The sequence below is a fragment of the Pipra filicauda genome, unplaced genomic scaffold, assembly GCF_003945595.2.
Source record: "Pipra filicauda isolate LSUMZ 115617 unplaced genomic scaffold, ASM394559v2 scaffold70_size2993248_pilon, whole genome shotgun sequence".
Taxonomy (NCBI): Eukaryota; Metazoa; Chordata; class Aves; order Passeriformes; family Pipridae; genus Pipra; species Pipra filicauda.
The window spans coordinates 1,801,780-1,821,237 of NW_024104876.1; the positions used below are offsets into that span (position 1 = coordinate 1,801,780).

The 19,458-nt window shown below is 55.2% G+C and overlaps 1 protein-coding gene across 2 annotated transcripts in view; it reads left to right on the top strand.

The window, feature by feature from the left end:
• Nucleotides 1-4,460: 4,460 nt before the first annotated feature.
• PCSK6 (proprotein convertase subtilisin/kexin type 6) overlaps nt 4,461-19,458 on the top strand; it is a 47,156-nt gene continuing 32,158 nt past the window's right edge. Inside the window, exons 1-2 of one of the 2 annotated variants that reach the window (XM_039389168.1) lie at nt 4,461-4,681; nt 12,183-12,297. Coding sequence is in view for 1 of the 2 variants with exons in the window: in XM_027714828.2 (XP_027570629.2) it covers nt 16,947-17,165 (219 nt within the window). In the remaining variant the exon portion in view is untranslated. Of the gene's footprint in view, nt 4,682-12,182; nt 12,298-16,946; nt 17,166-19,458 lie in introns of those variants that run through there. The other variant, XM_027714828.2, reaches the window with a different exon arrangement.

Below are 19,458 nucleotides of genomic sequence, written 5' to 3' on the forward strand. Positions count from 1 at the left end.
CCAGGGTTGGGCAGGGTCCCTGGGGTCCGATAAGGTCCCTGCGGTCAGGCCGGGTCCCAGGGATCAGACCAGAGCCCCGTTGTAGGGCAGTCCCTGAAATCAGCAGGTCCCACAGGTCAGGCAGGGTCCATGAGGTCTGACAGGGTCCCCAGAGATCAGATAGGGTCCCGTGGGATCACACCAGACCTCTGTAGTAGGACAGTATCCCTGAAATCAGAGACTTCTCAGGATCAGGCAGGGTCCTGGGGGTCAGAGGAGGTCCAGGGTGGGACAGTGTCCCTGGGGCTGAGGTCAGGTCAGGTCCCAGGAGCAGCAGGACAGGGAACGGGGTGCAGAGAGGTGAGAGATGCTCCACAAAGCTGGCATGGAGCAATGCCCAGGGCTCACGTGTAGCCACGTGGCTCCCACAGCCACAGTGATGGCTCCTGGCCATGGGGTGCTCTCTGGATAGTGGATTTCAGCAGAGGGGTGATGCCATTCCATTCACCCAAGAAAAACAGCTGGGGAATGGTCTTCAGTGGCAGAACTGGTTAACACAACTAGTCACGCTCAGAGCTATTGTTCTCCACTGGTATTCAGCTTTGCAGACTTCTGCAGCTATTTCAGGCCTGCTGGAGGGCTCATGTACCCAACAGCCTGCCTGGTTTTTCTTCTAATTATTTCAGTCAGTCTAAAAAAAGACATTACCTCCCTCTGCAAACCTTGCCTCCATTGTTCTCAGCAGAGAAAATAAGAGGGAAAAGAGAAGAAAAGTCTGACATCCTCTACCTCCAGGTTAAACCCTCTTCTGCATAGGTATGGCAAGCACTGGGAGGAAAAACAGGAGGCAGCTTCTGCTAACCAGAGGTAGAAGGGATAGCAGAGCATCCATCAGGGCTGGCTACCCCCATCCTGCAGGGCCAGGGGTTAATGGAGGAGCTGGGAATCACCCTGGGACACACCAGGACTTGAAATGAGAAATCCTGGTGCTGTCAAGGCGCGTTGACAGGAAAATGATTGCCATGTCAGCAGAAAGATATCCCACATGGGAGGGAGCAGCTAATAGCTGTGCTGGGTTTTGACAAGAGGCTGAGGCACCAAACACACTCAGAAAAGCAAACGGAGGACACAGTGTCTAACTGGCTGTCACTGGTGTGAGTGGGGAGAGAAGATCAAGAGGGGGAATCCATCACGCTGGCCACCATGGTCGGGGCATTGCCCACACGCTGCACTCACCCTCCTTCTCTCACCTGCAAGATTTTGGGGCAGGACCCCCCCCAGTTTGCTTTATTTGCACAGGGCTGCAGGAGCAGCAGGGGCAGAGACAGAACTAGAGCTCCTAAGAGAAACTACACACAAATAATTATTAGTGATAATTAGCAAAAGCACACTGATGACATCTCCTTCCTATCAGCTTAGCTCTGGGTTTGGCAAAGGCTCTGGTCTCGCTGAGACGTCCTCTTGTTGTGCAAACACCTTCTGTGGCCTCCCCTGCTTCTCCTCCATGGTCAAGAGCCAAAGTGGGCAAAGAAAATGCTGGCATGAATGTCAGTGATGGCATAGAGGGGCCTGGCCAGTAGCCAGAGGGTTGTGAGCATCCTTCAGATTCCTCCTTTACCCAGCACAACAGGCACCTCTGAGAGATATGACAAGAAAATCATCATTCAGAGCTGTCACCAAGCCAGGGTTAGCTCTCTGCTGCCTAAGACCAGATGAGAGCTGGTTTAAAAACATGTCTTCTTGTTTGATTTTCCGAGCCATCAAAATGGGGCTTTGGGTGGGGGGTGGGAGCATCCCAGCTCACCTACAGCCTTCTCAGTGGGAGTGTGAGAGCAAGACAGGGTGTCACAGTGCTGATTTGGCTCCAGGATGGTGCTAGACATCACAAAATGAACAACTGAAGAAAGGTGATAATTTAACCAGGCTTTTAAAATGACCGAAAAAAGACCCAAAGTACCAGAAACGTTGTTCAGTAATCTCTGTTTTCCCGGCAGGGCTGGAGGAGGTGAGGGGAAACCTCTGGCTGCACAGATAGGGTGTGGGCTGTGGTTCCAACTCTTCTGGAAAATTTTAATCGGTCAAAAAGTGGAGAATATTTTTAGCATGCCATCAACGTGCATGTGAGGACATGTGTGCTGTAAGAGCATGTGCTGCAGAGGCCACATCCCTGGGATTTATCAGCTATCCTCACACTTGCAGGCAGACCTGGAGAGACCCACTGTGATCCCACCAGCAAGAACGCAAGAGCAGCTGCTGCAGGGAGACCTGTCATATATAAGAGGATGCTCAGTGCAGAAGAACATGGAGGTTGGTCCAAAAATGCTGCAGGGAGAGGCTTTGGGCACCTGTCTGCAGGTGGGTCGGGCTGCCCTGTTGTCTTCTTCACTGATAAGAGATGGTGGAATGCTGCTGCCACAAAGTCCGAGTCACGAGTGACGCCAGGGAGGGTGGGCTGGTGAGTCACAAACTGAGGAAGTTTCCATGCAAGGGGACCCATGAGCCCTCCTGTTCCACACCTCACTGTCAGCATTTGGGGTCTGGGAAAACTTGGGAGGCAGAATGCAGAGGAGGATGGGGGTGCCGGCTGCTCTGGCCACAGAGACACAGCTTCCCCAAAGCTGAGACAGGACCGGGATGGGTGGGGAGTCCCTCCTGCCATCCCAAACGTGGGCAAACCAGTCTCTCCAGCCACAGACACCACATGAGAAAGCTGTGGTTGCCCTCCTGTCTACCTGCCATCCTTTCCCTGCTCCAGGCAGGGAGCTCCAGCTCCTGCATCCAACCCGAGGTACCTCATGACCAGGGTCAGCCACTCCACCTGCTCTCGCCTTGGTTTTCCTCCACCTCAAATGGCAATAACCCATCTCCGAGGTGCTGTGTAGCCAAGTTCATTAGTGCCTGGCTTTGTTAATTGCTTTCAGCAGGGCTGGAAGAACAGAGACAGAATTATGGCAATTGCCCTGTTATCTGCTCATCTTTGGGGAGGAGGAGGTGGACATGCTGGTGAGGCTGGATGGCAGTGCTGGGCTCAGTGTGGCCACAGGGCTCCTGCTCTGAGCTGGAGGAGAAATCCTCAACCCCTTCACATGCACAGTAAATTAATGTGGATGCTCTTAATTTCATCTGTTTGGTTGGGGCTAAAATAAAGAGGCCCAGAAAAAGTGCTGAGTCTGAATGGATGCTCAAGGGTAGGGCTGAATTCAGGCTCTTGATGCCAAGTAGAGCCCATGGCACCTTCTGCTCACGGCTGCAGTGTGTTTGTGGGGATAAACCATTTCTCAGGTGGAGCACAGTCCTCTAAACTACATGTGCTAGACAAGAACTGTGAAGGTGGCCACATCCTTGGGTGATGCACAGGGAATTAACAGCTGCAGAGGCTAAAGGAGATGTGAGACCACAGATAAGGGGCTAGCATGGAAGAAGGGCTCTCCTCACCTCCCTGTCTGCTTTCTGGGTTTAAATGTTTTGTTTCATGGACAAACCATCTGAAAGGTTGGTGTTTACAGTCATAGTCCCTACTGCAGCAGGGTAATCGGAGTTAGCACGCCTGGGTTTGGGTTTTGCCAAAGTCCTGGTTCTACCTGTTTTCCTCTTGGCTGATACTAGTCCAAGGTTCTGCCCAAATCAAACCTGGGCTTTCCAGCCACTCGTGCTCCCTATTTTAGTTACACGTTTGAAAGAGAAGACCCAGCTATCTGCCACAGCCATCAGCCTGCAAGTGCCTGCAGGAACTCGTGTGCTCTCCCTGCTGATCTTGCTGGTTTTGTAAGGAAAAGCAGTCCTGCAGAGGACATCTGGTGCTCACAGGAGGGACAAAGCAGATCCAAAAGTGTGGGTAAGGAGGTCACTTGCTGGGGAAAAATGGGGGAGGTGAGTGGTTTAAGTGATCTTAAAGCCATCAGTGAGTTGAAGGAACATGGCCAAGCCTTGTGGCACAATGGCAAGTGGGCCATGAGCTGCTTTGTTCTCTCTTCTTCCTTTCTGTTTTAACTCAGTGTTAGCAGTCAGCCCTACCAAAAGGCAGCGGGTGCAGGCTGGAAGAGGTGCCCAGTGATGTCAGAACATCGCTGCTGGTGTCCAGGTGATGTCCATGGTCTGTGCATGGGCAGGACAGGTGGGAAGAGGTGAAGAACCTGGTGGGTGAGAGCTCAGGATGACTGTCCCGCTCCATTGCTGCATGGGGTGAGTGGGAGCAGTGTGGGGCTGGAATAGGAGGTGGCTTGGATTGCCCATTCTGCCTTTAATCCTCAAGTCTTTTGCAGCCAGGGAGGTGTCCCACATACTGTAGGCAAAACCCAATCCCTGTGTAAATGGCTTGGAGCAGCTTCCCACATCCCTCATCTCATCACTCTGTGCCTGGGGCAGTTGCCTCTGGGCTTTCCCAACAGCTCTGTGCTGTTCCTCGCCTTCACTGACGTTTCCAACAACGACAAAATACGCCAAAAATAACCCCTGCTCTCTGGCAGGAAGATAGGATATAAACACACTGACTGTTTGTTAGTGTTAGTGTGTGATGGGCTTTCAAGCCAGGCTGAGCTTGAGGGGGATCGCTTCCTGCACCACAGTCCTGACCTCCCACTGCCTCCCTACTCTGTCTAGGCCGGGGAGCTCCCCAGAACACCTCTGCTCGGTGCATGCCACTTTGAGAAGGTGAGGCTGCAGTCCTGGAGGTGCTGGAGGGACTTTTCTGGATGAGGTTAAGGTAAGGCAGCATCTCTGGGTGCATCGCAGCCACAAGCTTTCCTCTGAGAAATGCAACACTGGGGTCCTACTGGAGCTGCTGGGATATATATATATAAATACTATATATATATATATATATATGTGGTAATACCCTCAGAACCTGATATTTACTATGATAAGAAGAAAACCATCAGAGAAGTGTCATCTGGCACCCGTGGCACTGATGACACCAGGTAATATGATGCTGCTTTGTGTGCTCTTGCTCTCAGGGCCCTCCCTGACCATGTCTATTCTCACATCCCTGCCTTATTCCTGGGGACAAATCCTGCTCTTGATTATGCCCAGTGCCACCTCTGAGGCTGGCAGGTGCCCTCTGTGCTGGCAGGGGAGCAGCTGGGGACGTGCCAACTGTCCCTGGGCATGCAAGGACCTGCTGGTTTTGGGGACCGATGATTTGCACAATGAGTGGTCATGGAGTTTGGCTAAAATTATGGTCTCTGTCATTTGGATGAGCACGTGGGGAACAGAGGGAAGCCACAGAAGGGGTTAAATCAATAGTTACATTTAAATCAATAATCTGATTTATGGTCCTGTCCCAGTGATGCTGCCTTCCTTTGTCCCCTGGTTTGAGGGCACAAACCTCAGTGGCTGATTCTGAGCCAATGTTTCTGTTGTGAACATGGATTTTGACACACACGCTGCAGGATTTGGTCTGGTTTGTTGATTTTTAGGGGTAGACAGAAAGCAAAAATGAAGGAAAAACCTGACCATGGCTGGGAAAATCCTGTCTCCTGGAACAGGGTTTCAGGGTGATGCTTTTCCTGAAGTGCCTCGTGCAGCAGCTGCAGATACGAGCTGAGCCTTAGAGTGAGCAGGGAGGGGAGTGAGATTTATAGCCATGCCCTGTGTGTTGTGGTGACTCATGAGGTAGGATTGGATCAAGTGAATTCTGTAGAATTTACAGCAAGTAAACCCTTTCACATGCAGGGTTTATCGTGTTGGCCTGTTGTGTCCAACAGGTTCTGGAGGTATTGCCCTTGGCTGAGCAGCCAAGGTGAAGCAGGGACTGTGAAACACTCCCCTGTGGTGGGTTTTCCTCCTGCCATGGGCTCATCCCTCTTTAACCCAGCGGTAAGGTGGTACTGGGACCACGAGCACTTTGCACCCCTCTCCCAGTGCTGTGGCCACCTCTCAACTTTTCCAGTGAGGCCAAGACCTCGGTGACCAACTGCCCAGGTCACAGCTGTGCCAGTGTCCCACCCTAGTGATGATCCAGCACAGACACATGGATGAAACCAGCTGTGGGACTCAGGATAAGGTCTGGCCGAGAAGAACACGTGGGAAGTATTTCCTTTCTAAAACTGCAAAATGTAATTAATAACCATTATGAGCCTGAGAGGGGTGAGGAGAGGGGCTCAGACCTTCTGACAGCCACAACATTTGCAATAACGCCCATCCAGCAGCCTGATGTGCTACTGGCTCGCTTGCTGCCTCCAGCATCCCTACCGCTCAGTCTCCAGCATCCTTGCCCCATCGTCCCTTCAGCCTTTCCCTTCAGCTCCATCCCCTCATTCCCCCGCATCCCGAGCCCCCGCTGCTCCCCGGGCAGCTCCGGCAGCAGCCGCTGCCCTTCCTCCCGCCCTTCCTCCTCCCCGCGGCGTGGTGCCATCCCCACCTAGTGCCGGCCCGGCGCACCGGCCGCCGGTCGGGGCGAAGACAGGGATAGGATGGAGCTCCCCGGGCTCGGGGGGCCGTGGCACATCCCCCACGCCCTCGGCTGCACCCAGACACCCGTGGCACGGCCCCGCGGGGGATTTTCCTCCCCCGGACCCGAGGGATGCTCCGGGGTAAAGGAAGAGTAGGAGAAAACGCGCTGATTATCCTCTGCACTGCTCCGGGGGATGGGTACAGGCAGAAGCCACCACGGACCCTGGGGATTTTTGCCGCTTCACGCCCCATCCCGCATCTTCGGAAAAGGGAGTGTTACCCTTTCCAGCTCTGGAAGCTCACGGCAAGGGGACAAAGAACAGGGCCATGTCCCAACCCCACTCACTGAGGGCCGGGGATGGATCCCATCACCGGGGCTGGACCCCCTCGGGCATCGCTCTGGGGATGCTCCTGCACATCACAGGTTCGGTGTCCTTATCAGTGGCATTTCCCAAGGACAAGTCCACATGGACCCCACATGTCTCAGCACCCAGGGAGCATCACCTCCCTTGGTGCCCCCAGACCCAGTGAGGATCAGCTGTTGATGTCCAGGGCTGAATGTGAGGGCAGTGAAAGCCTTCAGCAATGCCCCCCTGTACCAAGTCTTCCCTTGCTCCTCTCCAGCCCATCAGGGACTCCCAGAGCCATGATGTTTTCAATTTTCCTTCTCTCTCTGGATCCTCAGAACTATGAACAGCTTCACACCTGCCCCATCCCTGTGGCCAAGGGCTGTTTTGCCCAGCCACTGCCCAAACCCCACTTCCCTTGGGCTGTCCAAGCCACTCAGGGCATCCAGAGGCACCTCCTGCTCACCTGGGACAAGGTGGAGAGCAGCCATCCCCTGCTCAACCATGCCAGCCTCCCTGGGCTTGCAGCATCCTCCATCCAGTGTAATTTTGGTTGGATGGAGCCTCTACATGTTGCTGCATCCAGTCCTCAGAAGGAAGTGGCTCTTTGCACTGAAATTTTTCCATAATTTTGCTCTTTTTTTTGTGCTTTCCTATCTTTTGTCTAGCTCTGCCACCCCCAGGCCATTGCACAGGCACTTTCCTCAGCTCCCTTGGATGCTGGGGTCTTGCTGTCCCAGCCCCATGGGAGATATCAGGGTATCAGCCTGATATCCCTGGCTCAGGGGTACTCAGAGGTGGGGGGGGATGCTCTGCCAGGGGGATGCTCCCACTTGCCCACGGGGTGCTATGGAAAGCTGAGAACATGCTCGGAAATTTGCAAAGACCACAGGAAAGCATGGGAAAGATGGACTGCAGGCTGGGAGAGGAGGCAGGAAGAAAGGAAGATTAAGGGGCGATGTGGCCTCCTTCATATTTCCTGATTAAACAAGGAAAAAGCCCAACACTGCCCCTATTTTGCCTTGGAAAACCCCTTGCAGCTCAACCCTGAAAGCAGGATTCAGCAGCTCAGAGTAACTCAAATGTTTCCTCTGCAGCTTTAAAGAAAATGTTGGAACAGAGCGGGCTTAAAGCCTGCTGAAGAGGCCCATTTATCTAGGAACTGAAAGAAAATATTGGGATAATATTTGGAAAAGCCTGTGAATGGGCATGGCCCAGCATGTGCCGGGCAGCAGCAACCTGCAATCTGCAGGGGGAGAAGCCACCCTCTGTGTGTGGTTAATTTTCCCCTTTTCCCTCATTTCCTTCCCATTTCCTTCCTGGCTCTTTTGCTGTGCCTAGGCGGGTCCTTGAGATGTTTCCCACAGGAGAGTGGTAGTGCTGGAAGAAAAGGGGATTTTTCATGGGCAGGATGGACACAAACCCTGCCTGGTCCGAGTATCCTGGGGGTGCTGGTGGGGAGAAGGTGTTTCTTTCCCCTGGTTAACAACCAAGGCTGATCTGCAGGACTCGCTTAATCAGATATCACTGAAAACCAGGTTGATATCTGCCTAATTGGTCAGTAATAACCGTTTAATTGGCAAAGCTGCAACGAAGCTGCAGGCCCCCCCTTCCCAGGGCCATTAGCAGCATCAATTTTAACATTTCAAGCCTGGCTGGGATTCAATAAATGGGTTTTGATAGGGTTTTTTCACATTTAAAAACATTAATGTGTGTTCAAAATTCGATTGGACATCTCATTTGGCTTTGAAGTATAATTATGCTTGATGAGGACTAATAAGCAGCTTTCAAAATGAGACCAGGTTAGCATCTCTCCTGCCGTCTCCTGCAGGGAAGCCAATATTCCCCAACAGCTGATTTTTATGGGACTAATACAGACACATCCAGCGCTCCATAAAACCCTGCTTTGCCTTTGACTTTCTTTTTAAGAGTCTTTTTCCATTCAGGATGGGGTTTTATTGCTGTGGAGTTTTGCTCATTGCAGTATTTCCCTCCGCCACGGGTCTTGGGGTGCTTTTGCAGGATGCAAAGGGCAATTTGCTGAAAACAGACATTTTTACCTCCCATTTTCCAGCCTCATGAGGAAGGAAAATAAACACTGGAAGTAGGTTTTTTTCAATGTGACAAAGGGAAAACTCTTAGCCCCAAACTGACCCCAAGACTTGGGGCTTTGGTGTTGGCTTGAAGCTTGGCTGCAGGCTGAAGCAGATGCTGCCATTCCCTGGCACAGATGATGGTTGATGGTTGAACTGGTGTCGAGGTCGGCCCTGCTCTAGCAAAGCCTGCCCTAGGTGGAGCTGCTTCTCTTCAGCATCGCGGCCGCCCAGAAAACCCTGGATCCCATCCGGCTGCCCAAATACCTCCTGCCTGCAGCTTCTGAGCAGGGCTCAGGCAAAAGAAAACCCACCCAAACTGTGGGTTTGTGTTTGTTTTCCACTCTCCCCCATTGAAATTCCATGCCAAAGGTAAGCTTGCTTGGCGATTAGGCTTTGGCAAGTCTTGCTATGCTGCCGAAACCTCCAGGAACGCCCTTGGTGAGCCCCAAGCATGCTCTGCCACTGGGATGAGGAGTGAGTGCTGGCTTGTTGGGGATCGTGGTGACATTAGCCCACAAAACACTCCCTTCTCTGCCAAAAATTGTCCCTTCCCGAGGGGATCTCTCCTGTCCTTTACCAGCAGGGTGATCCCACCCATCACTCCCACAGTCGTCTCTCTGGCAAAGCTGCTGCTAACCAGGCTCTGAACCCCCAGATTCCCAACTGGGTCAAAATGCTCCCAAAATGCTCCCAAAACCCAAAGGTGACAAAGGAGAAAACCTGTCCTGTTCCGTCCTGGCACTGCCAGGCACGGCTCTGGGGGCTGGCAGAGGGGTTAATGGCCCCCAGCCAAAAGCTGTGGGGGAAAGACCTTTAGTCAGGAGCGCTTGTTGCTTGGACAGCTCTCCTGCATTTTTTTCCAAGGCATTTTGCAGCAATTAAAGAGCTACAGGTAAATGCCAAACCCCAGAGCTTGGCGAAGGTGCCAGCTACTCTGCAGTCAGGACAGACCCGGCCACTGACTCCAAGCTGACCATGTTCCAGTCCTAAATAGCTGCTTTTCAGGGACAGGTGGGTCACAGCAAAATTTATTTTTCTGTAAACAGCAAGTACATTGTGCAGAGCAGGCTTTCCAAGGATGCTCCCCACACCCTTTTCAGGAAATACCACGCAGCTCTCCTTCGTGCCATGCCAATTTTTTTTTTTAATTGGCATAAATGATAGCCTCGGCAGGGACATGCCGTGTTTTCCCTGGGCTGTAGGATTTTATTTTGAAATCACTGCTGGTTTGATCTTTGCATCTCTCCACCCCCAGGCTCATCTCTCTCTCTCTCTGTGTGTGTTTCTGCTCCCAGTGCTTGCTCTGGTGCAACAGGGTTTGCTGGGAAGTGAAAATGCACTGGGAGGGCTCATCCTGTGCCAGTCGCAGCTGGATCCTTGGGGACATCACCCAACCTGGAGACGTGAACTCTGTGAAATAAAAGATTTGAGTTTGATCTGACAAAGCCACCACAGCAAGCAGAATGTGGTCATCCCTGTCTGGCGACCCCCAGCTCTCCCTGGAGTCCAATTTTTGATCCCAAGTCCAGCCCTGGAATCATCATTCCAACGACAATGGCTGTGCTTCCTTTAGGGGAACCCAAAATAGCCTCCCCCTGCACGGCGACAACACGTCCCCCACGCAGCGCCGGTGTAACCGGCTTTTCCAAGACCTGCTATTCCAGGGGTGGGGTTGAGTTGGCCACAGTTTATTACCAGCTCCCTCTTGGCTCCAACGCTGTCCCCTGGTATGGTGCTCTTGGATGAAATGGGATGGTGGCAGCAACCAGGAGAGGAGGAGGACGGGTTCCTACCTCACATGTAGATGTGTCATGTGAGGTGGGTGCCACCAGGGCACATCCTTGGGGTATCCTCCCTCTCCAAGCACCCTCTCCTTGAGGATAAGCCCTTTTGCACCCCAAGTATTCCAAAACACAGTGAGTGGGAGCCAGGACAGCTCAAGTGCAGCTCCACAGGGATGCAGCGGGAGCTGGAGCATCTCCCCATCCCACCACGCCTCACTTGGGCATTTCCTTCCTTGCCCTAATTTCCAAAATAACAGTAAACCCAAAAACTATTTGAGATGGGTGAGAAGGTCTGGGTTTGTTCCCTTTCAATTCAAGACCAATCACACAGGCAATTATTTTAACTTATTGATTTTCCCACCCTGTGAATGTCTGTGCTGGGCCTGGCAGTCCCCAGAGCGCCCTTCGGCCACTGGGCTTCAATTGTTTCTAAAATTCCAGATCTATCTTTTGGATATTTTTACAGGCCTGAGTGCATAGCGGGGCCTTTCTCTTTTATTTTTTATTACTAGCGTTTTTACCAGGATGACATTTGGACTAGGCAGGAAAATCTACTTGCCTGCTACGCCAGTACCTGACAATCAAGATTTAATCTTTCGGAGAGGAAGAACGCGTCAGATGGGAAAAAAAAAAAGAAATCCAAATATCTGTGAAATTGCAGGAAAGCGGAGCAGGAGGAGCTTGCAGGAAATCTCTAGCCCAGCCTGGAGCAGTGCAGTGACTGCGCAAGCCCCGACCTCGCCGGACAGATGTTGGTCTAATTACAGCTAAAACCTCTGGCGCTGGGGATGCTCCGCTTCCCGTACCCCGAGAGTATCATCGCAGCCGGCCAGCCTCTCTAATCCCCAATTTAAATCCCTCTGGCTGCTGCCTTCAGTGCTTGGAAGAGGTGCTGGATGGTAGGAAACCATTGGCACATCCTCCTCGGTCATCCCTGTGGTTCTGAGCTCTCCCAGCCTGGCAGGAGCCTTTTTTTTCCCTGTAATTCTCCTCGTTTCTCACTGAGAGCTGCCAGGGATCAGAGATTTATAAAATGGGTGTTTCAAGCACTTGGAGATTAATTTCCCTGTGCCTGGGGTATTGTGACCAGGGCTGGGCACCAGCATGGAGCTGTCACTCATCCCCACCTCTCTGACCTTCCTCCACCTCATCCCCTCCTTCCTCCCCTTCATATTTGATGTCACCTCTTCAGTCTGAAAGCAGTCTAATCCAGATTTAGGAAGGAAAGGAAAAAGGCAGGGACAGGATTTTTCCAGTGGGCACAAATCTCCTGGGAATTCACCCAGGGTTTTCCCAGCTGCAAAGCTGGAGGTGGCTGCATGGTGACACTGGTGGCATTGCCAGGGCCCGTGTGCTGTGTGACACATCAGCCACGGGGATGATGCTTCACGGCGGCTCCAAATCTTATTTTCCACTGGCAAGTTTCACCATCAGCTCACTCGTGTGCAGGATTTTACCATTAATACTCCCAAAACCATCTGGCCACTAGTGAGTCTGGGGTTATTTTAACACCTAAAAGGACGAGGAGAGAAAAAAAAAGTTTGTTTGAGTGAATATAAATGGAAAACTACTGATTTCTCCTTCAGATTTACAATTCCCTGGAGTGGAGCAGGGACGGCAGTCGAGAGCCCTGTGCTTTGCAGTCGCAGTGTGCCAGAGTGAGCTACGGAAAGATGTTGGAGCCATTGTGCTGCTAGACAGGTTTGAAAGCTGGTGTTAATGAACTGGTGTTAATGGGCTGGTGTTAATGGGCAGTTTGATGGCAAGAAGTAAGCGCTGGAGCCGTGAAGGGGTTGGAGCTGGAGGGTTCTTCCACGTGGGCTGTCACCAGGGTGCGAAGAGTCAAGCTGCAGTAACTCCTCGGTGCAGACAAGATCCTGAACCACATTGCTTTAATTATGCCAGCGCAAATTTCGCTCATTTGGCTAAGCCTGGGAGCTACAGAAAGAGCTATTTCCAGGTGTGCTGGTTTAATTACCGCATGCCCTGGTTTGCCCACCGCGCGCAGCTGCAGGGCCGGGGTTTGTCGGGCTCTCCAGGCGCACCGGGACACATTCGCAGCCATCAGCACGGTGATGGCCCCGCTCACGCCTCTGCACGTCCCTGGGACACGCACACGGGCTTCGCTTGGGTCAGATAAATGGGGTTTAACCTGATTTTTGCTGTAATCTCCATGTCGACAGGCTCTCAGCACGCACAGGATAAAACCCCAGCTCCTGTGGCTGCGGGGTTTCACTGGGCAGCTCCCGCCAGCCACGTTGGGGGTCCGGCTGGTCGATGTCCCCGAGCCAAGTGGCCGCCCTGTCCCGGCATCCCGGGGGTACCTCTGGACCGTGTGTGTTTGCAAAACAGCTTTTGTTTGCTTAACTCCTTGCACTGGAGCAGGCAGAGGCACAGCTCCCACCTCCCCGTCCCTCCTCCGCAGGCAGGGACAGGGTGGCAGTCCCGCTGCCCAGGGCAGTGCCAGCCCTGCCATCCCACCCCTGGAAAAAATAGCACCTTTTGAGAGCCTTATTTGTACTTTCCTTTTCTGAACCTGCCTTAAAAAGAAGGGCTCGGTTTTCAAAGAAACTGCATTTAAATGACGTTCTTCCCTGCCCGTCCAGCTCTCAGCTATAATCTTATTGCCGTACGGAGCAACGAGCGTGAGTGGGACGTGGTGGGATTTTAACTGTAATTCATGGGCAGATATAAAACTGCCAGGATTATTATGAATTTTATTCAGGAGAATTTAAACGTTACTGGTTCAGCAGTGCCTCTTCCCGTGCTGCCTTTGCAGCAGCTTCTGTTTAACCTCCAGGCTGGCAAAATTTATTGCATCATTGGTGTCTCACTGTAATTCTCCAGGTTTTCAAATAATCCCACGAAAAGAGTTAAACCGGAGCCTCTGCCTTAGTCTACATCCATTGCAAAGCAGGTGGGGCCAAAGTCTGTTTTTCCTGACACCCCTGGTAAATCCCATGGGTTCATCTGGGAAAGTTGCCACTCTGAATTTCAAAATTATGCCAGTGGGAGAGGGGGCAGGAGCTGTGCAGGGACTGGAGAGCACCAAAACTGTGGCAATCAGCGCTTGGGTAAGGCTCTCACCCCCCTCGCTGTTGCAGGCTGAGCTGCAGACTGCCAGACCCACAACAGGGCACAAGGTTTTATTGGTACCAGTAACTATTTCCCAGGCTGATACATTGGGAGTTGTGGTCAATGGCCTTGGGATGGAAGGTTTGGGATGCAGGATGTGGATGGGTTTTGTTTTCAATGGGCCACTGTAGTGGGGTGGGGAGTGCTCCTGGATGTGGATTCAGCCTGATTCTCCCGGGATTTGCCTATTTTTCACCACCTAACACAGAGGTGATGAGGTTTCGCACCTCCTCAAGGCAACCTCTTTCCCATCTCTACTCCCTTTGCTTCAGAAAGCTTTTCCCACCATCAGACCCTAAATCTTCCCAGCTGCCCCTGGAGCCCATCCCTCCTCTGCTCCCCGTGGAGATACTTCGACCTTCCTTTGCACCCCCTGCCGACAGCAGTGGCCCCCACAGATCTTACCCAGCAGAACGAGGTGGATTTTGTGAAACCAAAGGGGTTTCTTTCATCTATTCTCACCTCTCCTGTGGCTCTGCCCCTCTGCATCTCTCTGCACGTGCGTGCGTCGCACACGTAGCACACCCGGCACCCGCCAGCCCTGCTCATCCATCTCACACACCTTAATCAATGGAAAACTCGAGGAAAAGCCCATAAACCAGATGGCAAGTGAGGATTGGATTTGCAATGTGCTGGTACTAATGGAAACCATCCTTCACCACGTAATCAGAAGGAATGGCCACGCACAACCCATCACTTCTGTCCAGGTAGCACAAGCGGCAGCCCTGCAAGGACATGTGGGATGATGAGCCCTGGAGGCTCCAGTGTTCCCATGTGCCATCACTGGTATTCACAGTGATTTCCAACAACAGCTTATGGCGGGCACAGAGTCCCCAAATTCCTCTTTGCCCATGGCAGCAAATTGTCTCATCGTTAGTGCAAGCACAACACACTCTGCACACAGAAACCCTCCAAATCCCCATTTCCTGCTATTTCTAATTTCCCATGACATGCCTGTCTGTGGCACAGGGGCTCACCTCCGTCTGCCTCTCTCCATAGACTTGCTGCCTGCAAACAGGCCAAATCCAGCCCAGTGCAGGAGCTGCCAGAGGATTTTGGCCCTGTCTGATGCAGAACAGGCTCCCTATAAATGTCTCTCGGATTAATCTCACTGCTGAGCTGGGAGCACTTCCCTATTCCCTCGGGCTGCCACTACCTCACCTGCCCACTGCCAGGGCTGCTACAAACTGATGGCAATAAGACCATGATTTTCCTCTCCAGTTCCAGTGTTGGGACATATGATGTGCTCAGTGCCCCCCTTTGCCCAGCCCGTGTCCCCTTCCTGTTGCTGGCATTGCTTTCCTGATGCTTCCTTGCCATCCCACAGCCAGGTGGGATTTGCAAAGCTGTTTGGGGCTTGGGAAGGTGTTTGCATTCAGATGGATGAGGCCGAGGGCTTGTGCCCCAAATGCCACTCGAATCTATTCAGGGACTGGAAAACAGATGACACCCACTCCGGGAATCACAGCCACTCTGAGACCATCCAGGCTGGAGCCTGTGGATGCAGCTGCTCATTGCCAGAGCCCTGGAAGACCTGGGTGCATTTCCAAAGCTCCGGCTTGATTCAGGTGAAGCTCTGATGTGATGCCAGTGAAACATCCCTTCATTTAGGGCAGTTGTCAGTTTGCTGCCCGGCTCGGCTGGCGCTGGCAGGGAGGGCTGTGGAGCAGAGCATCACCCACCCACTCCCAAGCCTGGCCTTTGTATGCACCGCCACCTTCTCCAAACAAAGCCCATTTTCTAATACTCCATGAGGTCTCTGCTATTCCCTGAACGGCCTCCTTGGGAGGCAGAATCAGCACTCCAGCTCTTCTGCCCATGCCCACGGCTCCCAGAGGTGCACCTCGGGCCCACCTCGGCCAGGCTTGCCCCAGATTCCTGCCCCAAAACCCTCCCCACCAGGCAGCCCCTCCTGGCCTTTTTCCTGAGCCCATGAGGAGCTGGCTGGGGGTCGCCTGGGGATGTAGGAGGGTGCCAGGGGCATGGGGGTAATGGGGGTGGTGGGGGTGGAGGGGAGATGTCCAGGGAATGTGGGGGGCAGTGCTGCAGGGATGCAGGGGGAAGTGCAGTGGGAGATGTCTGTGGGGGTAGTGCAGAGGGGTGGGCGAGATGCCTGGGGGGATGCTGGGGGAATGGGGGTGGGGGAGATGCTTGTAGGGATGCCGAGGGATGGGGGTGGGGGAGGAGCAGGCAGCATGCTGGGGAGGGCAGTGCCAGCGGGTTGCAGGGAGGCAAGGGGGGAAGGAGGCTCAGGATGGCTACCCAGGGGGTGCAGTGGGCTACCTGGGGAGTGGAGGCGGGGGATGCATGATGGGATGGCTGAGGGGATGCAGCGGGAATACCGGGACTGTCTCTGGAGCTTGCAGGGGTACCTGGGGAACAGAGTTGGGAGGATGCATGGGGGGCTGCCCAGGGAGGATGCGGGGACACAAAAGACAGTGCCATGGGGTGCAGGGGGAAACCCGGAGGGCAGTGCTAGGGCATGCAGAGGGATGCAGAGACTCCGTCCGAAGGGTGCCACGAGTTACCTGGGGAGCAGAGCTGGGGGAATGTATGGGGAACTGACTAGGAGGATGCAGGGTAGGTGCTCAGGGGGATGCAGAGGAGATGCCCGGGGGGAAGTTGGGACACAAAGGACGAGGAAGGGGGGTGCAGGGGGAAACCCGAAGGGCAGAGCTGGGGCATGCAGAGGGATGCGGGCAGATGCAGAGGGATGCAGGAGGCTGTCCGGGGAGCAGCACCGGGGCGAGCAGAAAGGACGCAGGGGACACAGGGGGTTGTTCGGGGACATGCAGGGGGAGCCGGGGGGGGTTCCGGGTCGCAGCACCGCGGCATGCGGGGAGGATGCAGGAGGCTGTCCGGGGAGCAGCACCGGGACGCACAGGGGGGACGCAGGGGGTTACAGGGTGTTGTCCGGAGATACGCGGCGGGGGGACGCAGGGCCATGCGAGGAGAGGTCCGGGGCGCTGCCGGAGGCAGGCAGGGGGTCTGCAGAGGTGCGCGGGGGGGTTTCCGGGGAGCAGCGCCGGGCACGCAGCGGGGCTGCCCGGCGGCGGGCGGGGGGGACGCGGGGGGGCCGTGCCGGGGGCCGCCCCGTCCGCCCGCTCTCCCGGGCCCTCCCCGCCCCCCCCGAGCATCCCCCCGCCCCCGCGGGCTGCGGGGCCGGTTAAAAGGCGCAGCGCCCCGCTCCGCCCAGCCCGGCCCGGCCCCGCACCATGCCCGCCGCCGGCCCCGGCGCGGGGAGCGCGGCCGCCCCGCCGCCCGCCCGCCTCTGCCTGCTGGCCCTGGCGCTGCCGCTGGCGCTGCCCGGGCGCGGGGCCGCCGCCGAGCCCGCCCGCACCGTCTACACCAACCACTGGGCCGTGCGGGTGCGGGGGGGCCCCGCCGAGGCCGCCCGCCTCGCTGCCGCCTACGGGTACATCAGCCTGGGGCAGGTAAGGGACGGCGAGGGGCAGCGGGGGGTTCCGGGCAGCGGGCAGGTGCGGGGGCACCGGGAGCGGGATGCGGGGGGGTCGCGCTGGGGGCTGGCGGGAGGGATCGGGGATCTGCCGGGGGGTTGCGGGGAGCCTGGGACCGGGGAGCTGCCCGGGATCTCACACCGCGAGTCCCGGGACCGGGAAAGCACTGGGAGGACCAGGACCAGAGGGGAGCCGGGGGTTCCGGGAAGCTACCGGGGGTCTCGGCACCAGGGAGGCGGCGGCGTCCCGGAAAACTGCCGGGGGTTCCGGGACCGGGAGCCTGCGGCAGATGCCGGGAGCTGGGAGCTGCTGGGGCTCTCGGTGCCGGGGAGCTGCCCGCGGTCTCGCACTCTGGGTCTCGGCACCGGGAAGCTGCCGAGGGTCCCGGGACCGGAGAGGCGGCGGGGGTCACGCGGAGGTGCCGGCGCTCCCGGGACCGAGGCGATGTCGGGAGATGGATCCCGGGCTCTCCTCGCTGCCGGGGCTCCCGCCGAGCTGCGTGGTCTCCCGGGACCGAGGCGGTGCCGGGCGTCCCAGGATCAGGAGATGAGCCCCGGGAGACCCCCGGAGCGGTCGGGATGAGGATGAGGACGATGCGGAGACGCTGGGGGAGCGCTTTGGCCTGGGGGCAGCCCCGGCCCCGCTCCCCCCCGGCTGAGTGCCCCTCCTCGAAGTGCCCTCGCTCCGCACCGCCGGGGGGGTTGCACAAGTTCCTCCCACCCCGGAAAGTTGCATTTATGGGTTTAACAAACTTTGGACTCTCTGGCCTGGGTTTATCTGAGATTTTGGGAACACGGAGAACTTTTGCTTTCAAGCCCACTCAGCACACGGGTGGCTTAAAGGCGACTTTCAGCACAGCAGCTCGTTTTCCTCTCTATTTCTTCATCCTCTGCAATCCCAGATGTGGGCTGGTGTCCTCGGAGTTTCCTCCAGAGTTTATTGCCATGGTGCTTTTTTGGCTGGGAGGCACTTCAGGTTGTCCTCCTGCCCAAGGTGTCTCCTGGACTCCAAATTATAACCTTGCTTTATATCGCAACCCTGCTTTTAACCATAATTAAAGTCACAGGGTGCTGCGTAAACGATCTTTTTTTGGGGGAAGGCTGGATTGGGGACGTTTTCTCCTGTCCCCGTGTCCGTGACCTCCCATGGGGGATAACCCCTCATGTCCCACCCTCGGTCTCCTACCTGCTGCAGTCGGCTCTAGTCCCACCAAGGAGAAAATCTCTTGTATTATTCAAACGCTTCTGTCACAGGGCTGGGCAAAGATGGTTGTGCAACCCAAAGGGCTTTTCAGTGTTTATCCCTCTTCAGCCAGAGAATATCTTGATTGAACTTCCCACTCTCCCGATTTGCATCAGCCTAACGTCAGCTCCTGGTTTGGGGTTTTGCTGTGTCCCTTCCCCGCTGGAGCATCTGTCGCCTCTCCCTCCTTCCCCAGCATCCCGGTTTTCTGAGCTCATCCTTGTGACGCTGGAGGCATTTGGCCTACGGGCACAGTGTGTCTCCACTGGAGCATCCATCCCTCCCCTCTGAGCCCTTTCCCGGGGCAGCCCCGTGCAGGCTGGAGAGCAGGGGAAATATTTCTGTGCTTGCATCAGGGTGTTCCTGGCTCCCGCCTTTCCAGTGGATACTGGGAGCTCGTGCGCTGCTGGGGCTTCCCCAGCTGCTCTCAACGCCTTGCCTGCAGCCCTCTGGCTTCTCAAGCCCCTTTGGCTTTTCCCATTGGATCTTCTCAAGGGCCAAACCTCAAAGAACCACTTTCCTTGCGCTCATACACTTGTGTGTGACATTTGCAGTGTTGTGCTTGGGGTTTGTGTTGTGGGGGCCTGGGTGTCCCCAGCTTCTCCTGCTTCGTCATCTGCTTGTGGAGCTGCTGGGGATGACACAGTCCCCAGTGAGACAGACCCTCCTGGGAGGCCTGATCCTGCACAAAACCTGCTGGAAAACTCTGCCAAGGGCGTTATCACCCTGCCCTGGGGAGATGTTCGGGTGGAGTCCAATGTGGTGGGGGAGGAGGACAAGAGGTGATGGTCACTGGAAGGCCCAACTAGGTGCAAGGAGGCTCAGCCCTGCAATGGTGACTGGTGAACTCTTTTCCTCTGAGATGCAGTTCTGGGGACTCCTGACATGATACTGCCTGGGAAAGGCATTGCTGGGGTTGGCACACACAGGTTTGAGCTGTTCCTGTGCCCAAACCACGAACCGAGACACTCCAAACCCTTCTGGGTCATGACAGAGTGACATTTCCCTTGGGGAATCACTTGCGTCA